General features: G+C 34.0%; 1 protein-coding gene across 1 annotated transcript in view; it reads right to left on the bottom strand.

Moving 5' to 3' along the window:
* Positions 1-12,371, bottom strand: part of LOC105832659 (intraflagellar transport protein 140 homolog) — a 164,527-nt gene that overhangs the window by 70,864 nt on the left and 81,292 nt on the right. The window contains exon 7 of the mRNA XM_036286695.1: positions 2,557-2,683. Within this exon, the coding sequence (XP_036142588.1) occupies positions 2,557-2,683 (127 nt within the window). The remainder of the gene's footprint in view (positions 1-2,556; positions 2,684-12,371) is intronic.

The following is a 12,371-nucleotide window of genomic DNA, read 5'->3' as shown; positions in this document are numbered from 1 at the left end:
GAAGCATCATTACGTGTCCAAAAAGAGATCACCCGCTTCAACATTTACACAAACATGTTTTTAAATATATCTTTTGTTTTTATCGTACATATTAGATATTGATTAAATAAGATAAATTTTACTTTTCAAGGTAAAGGTACTCAAATTCATATGTTGCATACAAAATTTATTGGTTTATATAAAACTATGTTAAGAAATTTTGTTAAAAAATCCATTGTTGATAAAATATTTTTATCAAAAATATCTGTAACTAATCCTAATTATCATTTAAAAATTGAAGATACTTATATGGGTGCAAAAGTACAACTGTTTTTGAATAAGCATTCAATATACCAAAATGAATTAAATAAGAGCAGAATTAATGTCTTAAACTTTTACGTTAAACTATGTAAACAGTTTTTACCATTTTGAAAATAATCTTGTAAATTTTGAAGTTATTAGTTAAAAAAAATTAAAAAATGATCACACACAACAAAATAAAGGTAAAATTAGCATGTGTAAATGTCGAACCTGGTACATTTTGAGCATTATTTGGTACAGAAATTATTTTTGTCCTGGCAAAACTGTTAAGATATGATAGTGGCTTACATCAAGTAAATGCGCAGTGTGAAACTGTATATACTATACGCGAACTGACGCCTTTCGAGCACCCGAGATTATACGATCTCACGGAAATACAGCTGAACCGATCAAGTTGTAACTAATAAGTTCAATTAATAGTTTGAATTATATAATAAAAATTTTTATTTTTATCTCCACATGCTCTACAAACTATCGCGGCGCAAAGTCCAAAATGTGAATTTCTCACATTGAAATAAGTTATCGTCGACATCGTTAACCTTGTAGGCATGTAAGAGAGTAGAGGCAAGACGAGAAAATGCACGGTTCATTGTTTCAATATTAGCAACAGTTACGAGTTAGCAACAGTCTTTCTATTAAAGAAATGTTACAATAGATACATTGCAATGTGAACACTGAACCGCTTCGTCGGCAGGCGAATTTTCATTGTTCGTGCCTCTGTGGGCAAAAAAAAATCGCAATTTAAAGATACTTTGTATCTAAAGGCTTTTGGGATCGCTGATTACGAATCAGACATCAGAATTTTAAAATTAAAAATGGCGGACCGAAAATATTTTAATTGTTGTGCTCTCTGTCAGTCGATTGGAAAAAGGAAGGACGCAAGGACAATGTGTGCAAAATGCAATAATATACCTTTATGTATTGGTTGTTTCGCTAAATATCATAAATGAGCGTAAATAAGCAAGGAAACTGCAAATTGAAAGCAAACAATAAAAGGCAATAAAATAGAAAATAATTGTTTTTCAAAATAAATAGTAAAAACAATAATTAAAAAATATTGTTAAAAATAATAAATAAAAGAAAAATCATAAAAACAAAAACAAAAAAAATTTTTTTTAAGCAAAAAATTTAAATAAAAATTTTTGATTAATTTTGACTGCTATTTAAGTTTGCCATTTTCAATTTTGAAATTTTAATTTCGAATTTGTGTTCAGCGACCCAAAAACCCCTAGATATCAGATTTCATAACAATCGGAAAAATTTAATTATTTTGGATCCACCATTTTGAATTTAGGAGTTTTGACTTTAGATTCGTATTCAGCGACCTAAAAAACCCCTAGATACCAGATTTCATAACAATCGCAAAATTTTGATTATTTTAGGTCTGTCTTGGATCTTGGATTCATATTCAACGACACAAAAAATCTTTGGATATCAATTTTCATGCAAATCGATCCAGTCAATTAAAAAATAAACGATGTGCGCCGTATGGCGTCAATGCCGACGAAGCGGCTAATACTTTTGCTAGTGTTTTATTATTACTGTATTGACAGTAAAAGCCATTGCACATACATTTCCGTAATTGTAATCGTAAAATTTCGACCCATCGCATTGCTCAATTCATCTGTAACCAGCCGAATTAACCAATCACATTAATCAATTTCTTATAGTAATTATTACAGAAGTGTATGTACAATGGTCCTAAACGAGATAGAAAATAAAAGAGTGAGACAATAGATATGTTCGTGTAGCGTGCACTTTTTTCACTTAACAGCCCATATTCAGAACGCACTTTTAAAGATATTAATATAAGAATTGAAAGAAATATCATTTCTCGGCCGAGGCATAGCGCCTAATAACAGTAACTTAAATAACTTTTAAACTAAAAGAGAATTATGTTCAAATATAGAAATATTTAATGTGTGTAATAATAAAAGATTCAATAAAATTTTTGATAATACTTTCAAATGGGATACATGTATTCTTAATACTTGATGAGATGTTATTTTTTGCAATAATTTTGCAATAATTTTGCAATAATCTCATCGCAAGAGTTGTAGCAGCGGGCAGTATTTTTTCTTTCCGTCCATCGTTCTCTTCGTTTACTCTGCGCTAGCAAGAGTATCGAAACTTATCACTTGTTCTCAAACTTGCATTTTCGATAATTCCAATCTCGAAAAAATTATTCTTGAGAATGTAGTCACAAGCGAAAAAAATTGGCAGATCTCTATTTTGTAAACATTTTATAAATATTACCTGATCATTGTCCTTATTGTCCTTCGAGTTATAGCTTTCCAATCTCTGAGCTCGACATACTAGTAGTCTAGGATCTTCCATGTCCCAGCAATGTGCTGTAACCAACCTTCCTTTGCACTGTGCAGCCCTAAAAGTAAACCAAAACATTATATTCTTTTATATTGCATTAATAAAAACTATATAATATTGTGTCCAGTGTTGGGTAGTATCTCTATACATGTATCTAAATACATGTATAGAGATACATTTTGTATATCTGAACCTGTATCTGAGATACATTTGAATTAGAGTATTTGTATCTGTATCTAGATACAAAACACAGTATCTGAACTGCTTTTCAGATACATTTTCAGATACATTTTCAAATACATTTTCACGTACTTTTTGTCTTTATTGGGAAAAACATGTTTTTTTAATGTCATTTTTGATTTGCTATTACTGTTGATAGCGTCATTTAGATTTGCGCAAATAGTACTTATGTATGAAATAACTTTGCTATCTAGTCTATAGAATCATTAGATTTTGTGCATATTACATACATTATTAATATTATTATTATTATTACAATAAAATATAATTTAAAAGATGAGAAACGCAAGTTTACTCAACAATTCAACAAACAAATAAAAAATTCGGAAAAGACAGTAAGAGTTCAGCGACAGGTATTTATGCGCAACACAAAAATGTAATTATTTATTTTATAATGCGCTTTTCGTGTTGCGCACAAACATTTAAATTTTTCAGATTTTTTTTATTTGAATAATTTAAGAGTATCTGATACGTATTTGAGATACTTTTAAAATATCTGAGTATCTGTATCTATATACATTTTGATTTGTGTATCTGTATCTGTATCTAGATACATTTTTTTATAAGTATCTGTATCTGTATCGAGATACATTTTAAAAGTATCTTACCCAACACTGATTGTGTCACGTACTTGAATTCTACAATAATCAAAGCTATTAATTTGTAGCACTTCTTCTCGATCTAGAAAGTTCAATTTAATACTTTACACACACATACGCGCGCGCGCGCGCGCGCGCGCACACACACACACACACACACGAGATGAAAGTTCTAAAATATACAATAGTTCATGCGAAAATAGAAGGGATTGATCTAAACGTAAAAGTCTCATATGGCGTCATATGGTTTTGAGTATTTTTAATAATAACAGAGATAATTTTTCAAATTATACAAATAAGAATAGCCGAGAGAAACGCTCGAGCCGCTCGAGCTACAGCACGGCCCACTGTATGAAATATTTGGCCTGAATTTATAGGGTGCGTTCGGGGAGCTCACTATTAGCGCTACGCAGTACTACCGCTATTCGCGGAGACGCTGGATAGCGTTATCAAAATTATGATGACGTCACTGTCCGTAGCGTTTGACGTCATAAACGCGCGCTATCCATGCTACTGCTTCAGAGGTAGTGCATGGATAGCGTTTGGCTCAATCCCCACCATTGTCTGTTTAAACATCACGTGCTATCTCTCTTTTAAGGTTAGAGAAATTTATGCGTGATCTTGAAACAAGACAATAAGAAATTGTTTATATGTCCTAATGAAAATATTTAATTAAAAATCTCTCTTCATTGAAAGAGAGAGAGAGAGAGAGAGAGAGAGAGAGAGAGAGAGAGAGAGAGAGAGAGAGAGAGAGAGAGAGAGAGAGAGAGAGAGAGAGAGAGAGAGAGAGAGAGGAGATCTGTTTCATTAAAATTTATTAAATTTATTAAAATATATTAAAATTCTTTAATATATACTCATTTAAATTTGTTAAAATTTCTTAAAATTCATAAAATTTATTTTATTACATTGTTATTTATTATATAAATAAATTTTATAAATTTTAATAAATTTTAATGCATTTTAATAAATCTTAATAAATAATAAAAAGGGATCAAATAAAAAAGTTTCTGTGAAATATTTCATTAATATATTTCTATCAAGATGATCAAGACTGGATCTTTGAGTTTAATATTATTTTTCATCAAAATATGTATATAATAATATATACTATTTTGATTCATTACACTGCATGTACTGTTTGTCTTAAAATGCAATCCTTTTCTGTACCAATTGCAAATATGTAAACGACTTAAGTATCATTATTATCAATTAAATTGATAACGTATAGTAATCATATATTATTTTAAAATTTTAGTTTAAATAATTAATGCAATTCAAGAGCGACAGTATACGACATAGTGCAAAAGAACATAAATTTACATAAAAAAATTATATTAGGCATAAGCTTCAAACATATAATATTATGTAAAATAAATATAAATTAATAATTAATTAATTTGATTTTGAATTGAGATAGAAAAATGGAACAAAATAAAAATTTATAGGAAATTGTTTAAATTATTTTATTTTATTACATATAAAATAATTTTTATTAAAGAGTAATATATAGGACTTATTAATTATTATTTAATTTATATAAAACTTAAAAAAATTATTTAATAAGATCGTAAATAACTTTACTAATTTTTATTTTGTGAACTTCAATAATTTTAATTTCCATTGAAAAATTTAATTGTTTAATAATCATTTTATAATTATTAAAATATTGAATATAAAATAAATATAAACAAATAAGTATCATATATATATAAAGAAAAATAATAATAAATATACTAAGTAACATAGTTAACATAAATAATTATTAATATATATATAAACATTTTGTTAATATTGCTGGCAGTGGCTAATCAACTGCCCAACAGTGTTTGCTACGCTATAGCTGTTCACGGAACTCGCTATCACTACCGCGCTATTGGCTCCACGAACAGTTCAGATAGCGTTAGCGTTTGTAGAGTTAATAGTGTCTCCCCGAACGCACCCATAGTCGTCGGCACTTGGCACTCAGTCGCCTTGTTTGACGAAACATGAATGAGCGAAAAGCAACAAGTTGGTGGCGACTGAGTGTCAAGTATCAACTCTAACGACTATAACTCAGATAGCACATAATATTGTCCGTATATTCTGAATTCATACGAAATATCCCATATACATATATGTAACATTCTGAGAACATACTGAAGATATCATAAACAATAAATAATGGATCACCAATATTTTGTATATTCTGAGGATATTCTGAGTATATCGGCTACAGAATATCACATATTATATGTACATCGTAGATCCTTCGTATATTCGAAATTTGTTCCGAACATCTCACGTATATATGTAATATTCTAAGGATATTCTGAGGATATCTCATACTCTTTTGTTCTCTATACATTATATATATATATCTCTCTCACACTTGGGTGTTTTTTTTTAATGCGCTCCAGTCCAAAAGCAGTAGGTCTGTTCTTTTTAGTTAAACTTGTAACGAGCCGTTCCTCCGCCACGTTAAGGCATATAGGGTGCGTTCCACTTAAAGCTCGCAACGACCGTGGAATCATTTCATCCTTGTTGGTTATCAAATATTAAACAAGGATAAGCAACGCTCGCGAGCGTTGCGGGCATTAAGTGGAACGCACCCATAGATACGAGGCCGTTACCCTCCTACCTCGTGTAGTCCCCTCCGCTTATCTCGGTCTCCCCGCACATCTCCGCTCCTCTTGTCATCAAACGGGGGCTATAAAAGCCCTCCGCTGGTGATAAGAAAGCAGATCTCCCCGGTCTAGCGAAGTGAGCCGACCGATCCTTTCAGCGAATTGAGCTGAGCCTCCAGAGCACGCACTGAGTGCCGAACATAACCACAAATCCGGTTTCCTTCACTAGCGCGCACTGAGCGCTTCCTCGCGCCACGCAGTGAGTGGCAGAACACCGCCCCGCTCGTCACCCGGATCCCGCCGTACCGCTCAGTCGCGCACTGCTGTGACCAACCATAACGCCGCACCGACCGACTCGGCGAATAGGAGCGCCGCGCCGCACCGCGCAGCCAATCCGGCTACCGCCGTGACCGATGTGAACGCCGCCTCGCACTACACCGCCGAGACTACACCGCAACGAACGCCGTAATCGTCAAGAACGGCCGCTACCGCCGATCGACACACCGACCGACCGATACACGGGCGCCGTACGCCCGCCGCAGCCAATCCGGCACCGAATACTCAACGCGCACACGCGCACCGCGACACACGTCGCCACAGCGAATCACCCGCGCATAGCGAGATCTTAGGCTAAGTTGTACATATTAGAGCAGGGACACTGTAAATATTAGTTAGGCTTAGTACATAATAAATACTACTTGTTAACTATATACCGCTTGCCTCCGTTATTCATTCAACCAGCCCGCCGCCCGAACCCTGAATTGCCCGCGGCTATCCGTAGCCCATCATATTTGAAAATTCACGGTTACAAACTTCCCATAGAGCACACAATATTTATGATAAATATTTATAAATATTTATTTCTATTTATTTTTTAAAAATATTATATAATTATATTTTATACATTTTTATATACATGAAGGAAAAATCTTTATTCGACGTATTAAAATATAGACTAAATATTTTATAAAATATTTATGGTAAATAAGAAATAAAGATTTGTAGTCATTTTATAATATTTTATAAATATTTATAAATATTATAAATATAAATATTTTTATAATATTTATAATAAATCTTTATGATCTGTCAAATCTAAAACCACAAAAATATTTATAAATATTGTGTGCTGTCTGTTCTTGCACGGTTCCGCAATGTTGTGATATAAAATTATCAAAAGATTAATTATAACAAAATATCAGGCAGATTTGTACGGATATAAATTTAATATTTATAATGTTTCAAATGCCGGACTTTTAAGCGTAACATATTTTGTATTCGTTCGTTCGTTACTTTTTTTATTTTACTTGATACAAAATTCGTATTAAACGCAATAATGTGTGATATTCAATTATAAGGAGTGCAATAATGTGTGATATTTAATTAATTATTAGAGATGACTTGTAATAAAATAACAGGCAGATTTGTACAACATAATTTTGTATACAAAACTATAAACTGTACTATAAACTTACTATATAATAAAATATTATAAAATCTATATAATGAACTTATAATAATTAATCAAATTTTTTAATGTTTTCAGGGTACTTATAAAAAAATTCAATATATTCTGAGAATATTATAAAAATGTCACGTCTCATATACGTAGGACCCAGACAGCATAGAATATTAAAAGACGACGAAAAGATGTCTTTTTCAAGTTGTCTTTTAGGTAAGACTAAAGACATCTTTTGACAATGACTATAAAACATCTTTTATAGTATTGTCGAAAAGACAACTTAAAAAAGGACGTCTTTTTGTCGACTTTTTATAATTGTCTTTTCGGCAAAGCAAAAAGTGGACTAAAAGATATCTTTCCGCTCGTCTAGTTAGCGAAAGCAACACGCCACATGCGGACATGCCCGCTAGTTAGTGCGCGGCAATGTCAATAGGCGGATTAACTCTCTCGGGGGCAAAGTGCAGCCGATCCGCTACATAAAGACCACCCGTAGCGTGGTTAAAGAAAGCAAAAATTAACTTCTTGTTCCTGTCCGACGTGGAAAAAGACTGTCACACACTACTTTAATAATTTACTCATTTTAATTAAGTGAACGATTTGCTACAAAAAAGTGAATCGTTCACTCCAGTCGAATGAAGAGTTCACTTATCGAGCGGAAAATCCATTCTTATAAGAAGTGAGATGTCACGCCATTTCAAATGGCCGTACTTTCACTATCGCTAAAATGATTAAGGGTTCCGGCAGACCAGCGTGATTTTGCGATGCGCGACATCTAATGAGAGCTTTACTTTTTCGAAAAACAGCTGTCATTGGATCGCGCGTCATGCGTCGCAAAATCGCGCTAAGCTGGCAGAGCTTTCAAAGATGTCTAATATCAGACGTTTTTTAGCCATCAACTATAAGATAATTTTTTGTGGGATATAAGTCGTCTTTTAGTCATCTTTTCGCCGACTATAAGCTCTACCTAAAAGATGTCCATGACGAAAACTTGTTATCTTTTAGTTGTCTTTTAGACGTCTTTGTGTTGTGTGGGAATATACTCCACGTATACTATAATATACTCAGAACATACTCAAGATATTCCTATGTCCACAGCAACATTGTTCTCAGTACATCCTCAGAATATCACAGAAGATATTCTAAGGATATACTGAAAACGGGAGCGTCCGAAATGGCCACGTTGCCATCCCGAACGTGGCCGTTCCGAACGTGGTCATTTCAAACGTGGCCGTTTCGAACGTGGCCATTACGAACGTGGTCGTTTCGAACGTGGCCATTACGAACGTGGTCGTTTCGAACGTGGCCATTCCGAATGTGTCCTTTCCGAACGTGGCCGTTTCAGATGTGGTAGTTTCGAACGTGGGCAAAAATTGAACTCCGTGCAATATTTCTCATGGCCATTCCAAACGTGGCCGTTTCAAACGTGGACAAATTGAATTCCGAGCAATATTTCCCGTGGCCATTTTAAACGTGACCATTTCGAACGTGGGCAAATTATATACACTCATTTTTTCTAATTTCCTTTACGTTTTCGAAAAAATCAAAGTGAACGGGTGGTTTGATATACATTGTATATTGGAAACATATGTAATTCGATTAATGAAAAATATAATTAATTCTAATCTATAATTTAATGTAAATTTTCTTAACCTATACTACTAAAAAAAAAATAGAGAACACTTTTTGTATACCAAAAATTTAGGCTATTTTCAAACTGCTGCAACTCAGCGAAAAATCATCGTAGAAACAAAATCCAAAAAGCGTTTTAAAGCTTGAAACTTCTTCTTTGAAATGCTTTTTGGCGATTTTAGTTATCTTTTTTTTTACCAACGTAGTACAATGATGAAGCTTGACCCGTTAAAATAAAAATTTTTTATGCGAATTTGCTGCGCTGCATCTTGCGTGAAAAAAATCATAGAGCATTTTTGTTACTTGCATCTTAGAGCAGGAACTTTCCTCTTTAATTTGAGTGGTTGTTCATTGCTGTATGATTTTTTTTGACCGAGTTATTGAGATTTTAATAAAAAATGGTTATTTTGACTTTCATCGCTCGTTACTCATGAATAAATCAACGCTCAGCAAAAAAGCATTGGAAAGCTGAAAGTTTCCAATTTTGAATGCTGTTATCAATTTTTTCACGGATTTACTTTTTCTAACAACAAATCGCGTTCAAAGATTACGTAAAAAATCGCATATTTTACGGTTTTCATTTAGTTTAAGGTACTGTTGTGAAGAAAGATCCAATCACATCGCTAAAGCAAAGTTTTATAGTACGGTTACTCCCCAGTAATAAACACTAACGTTCATGAAATGTAACATTTGTATTCCACGTGTTTATTATTCTTAAAATTGTTGAAACTGCTTAAAATGTTTTTTCAACAATTTTTCTACACCCTTTTGACCAAGTTACAAAGTCAACCTTACATTTATTTTTTAATGACGCTTACCGCCGGCATTAGCGTTGTCCAATGTGCACCATGTGGAAGATGCCGGTCCAATTGTGCACATCGCACGCGCGCGTCCGCGCGCATGTGCGTATGTGTGTATGTGTTTTACAGCAATGGTAAGGATCCCGCGGTTCGTCACGCGCTCGCGACTGTTCATTGCAACTTCTTAAATGTCGTTTTATGTTGTTTCAAATGCGTTCAAATGTCTACGCGGCATTTTGAAAATTTCGTATACAAGCTCAATACTCTACAAGAATCGTTTGTGTGTTAAACATTTGTTTTAAAGCTTCTATACATAAACATTACATGTAAACATTACGAGTACGCACGTACTCACATACATACCGTAATGTTTACAAGTAATGTTTACGTACAAAGAGACTTTAAAATAAATGTTCAGTACAAAGACGACTCCCGTAGTGTATTGAGTTCGTATACAAAATTTTCAAAATGCCGTGTAGACATTTGCTTGCAACAGAAGTTGCACAAATAATCGCACTTCTCGAAGAAAGTTTTCGCATACGTCACGTAGCACATCATCCCAGCTAGCCAGGCCTGTTAAAATCACATATCGTGAAAGCTTTACAGCAAGGATTGTTTCAATTTTGACAACAATTTTATGACAAGTAATTGTCTGTTGCTTTGTTTTCTAAAAGTTTCGAGCAAATTTACGGCAAAAGTTTTCATCACACGATGCTGCAAATAACAGAGAAAGACTTGTACATAAATATTACGTATAGAAATTACAAGATTTGTTCCGACACGATAAAATGCAAAATTTAAGCAAATAACAGAGCAAACCTTGCTACACGACATGACAATAAATTTATAGCAGAAACAGGAAATCTTGTTAAGCACAGAATAACGGCAAATTAGTAGCAAGAACAAAATAAAACTTGCCGAGCATACTTTCGCAACAAAATTGCAACAAGGTGTGTCCGTAAACAGCTTAGTTTTTGTTGGCAAGGCTTGTCGCAAATAGTATGACGCACATTTTATGCAAATAACAGGGTTGCATTATCGGGTTTTAAACTTTATTTCTGACTTTACTATCTATCTCGAGATGGCACATTTCTCGTGAAAAAGATTTACCTACTGGATTAATAAAAGGGGCTCGTCGAGAACAGAGAACCAAGTATGATTGCACCATTCACATTTGATATTGGACTAATCAGTCTAATATTTCAGTCTAATAATCATTTTTGTTAATCTAAATTTCGACAATATTTGTCCTGTTCTTGCCACAAATTTGCTATCATATTGTGCATAGCAAGGTTTGCCTCGTTTTTGCCACAAATTTGCTATCATGCTATGTACAGCAAGGTTTGCTCTATTCTTGCCACAAATTTGCTATCATATTGTGTACAGCAAGGTTTGCCTTGTTCTTACTACAAATTTGTTGTTATGCTTTACTAGCAAATTTTACCCTGTTATTTGCATAAAATATGCGTCATACTATTTACAACAAGCCTTGCTAGCAAAAGCTAAGCTTAATGCGGACACACCTTGTCGTAATTTTGTTACAAAGGTTTGCTCGAGTTTGCGGCAAACTTCGCGCAAAGTTTGCGTCATTTTGCTAGCTGGGATGTTGGTATGTCTATCTCTGTAGTAAGTAGAGTTTGGTCACGATATCAAGAGACAGGACGTTATACAAAACATGAAGGCAATGGTCGAATAACTACTGTTAGACAAGATCGAGAAAGCGTCTAGTTACATTTGCCGTATGAGGACGAGCGTTGTCCTGCATAAACACAAAATTCGTATGCGATAAACGTGAAGCAATTTGTAAGGTCCAAGAATTTCATTTATGTATCGAACACTTGTGATTACAGGCGGTGGCAGGATCACTAATTCAGTTCGTTCTGCTTTGAAATACACCGCCACACAATCACAGAACCACCGTTATAGGCTCGTACTAGCATAACGCTGCGTCGATCATAGCGTTCATTTCATCGACGCCAAATAGGTGTACGAGCGTCATTGCTGTAAAGAACAGAAACGCGATTCATCAGAAAAGTACACATTTTTCCATTTTCTCGCGGTCCAATTTATGTGATTGCGCGCAAATTGAAGACAAATCGAACAATGTCTAAAAGTAAGACTTGGCACTCGCGCACGAAAACGCGCGCGCGATGTGCACAATTCGACCGGCATCTTCATTAGCAGCATTCAAAAGTGCAAACTTTCAGCTTTCCACCACTTTTTTGCTGAGCGCTGTACGTTGATTTGTTCACGAGTAACAAGCGATGAAAGTCAAAATGACCATTTTTTATTAAAATCTCATAACTCGGTCAAAAAAAAATCGTACAGCAATGAACAACCACTCAAATTAAAGGGGAAAGTTCCGGATCTAAGATGCAAGTAACAAAAATGCTCTATGATTTTTTTCACG

The sequence above is a fragment of the Monomorium pharaonis genome, chromosome 5 (genome assembly GCF_013373865.1).
Source record: "Monomorium pharaonis isolate MP-MQ-018 chromosome 5, ASM1337386v2, whole genome shotgun sequence".
NCBI classification, from domain to species: domain Eukaryota; kingdom Metazoa; phylum Arthropoda; class Insecta; order Hymenoptera; family Formicidae; genus Monomorium; species Monomorium pharaonis.
The sequence above is the reverse complement of the archived record's forward strand: the minus strand, read 5'-3'. Positions and strand labels throughout refer to the sequence as shown.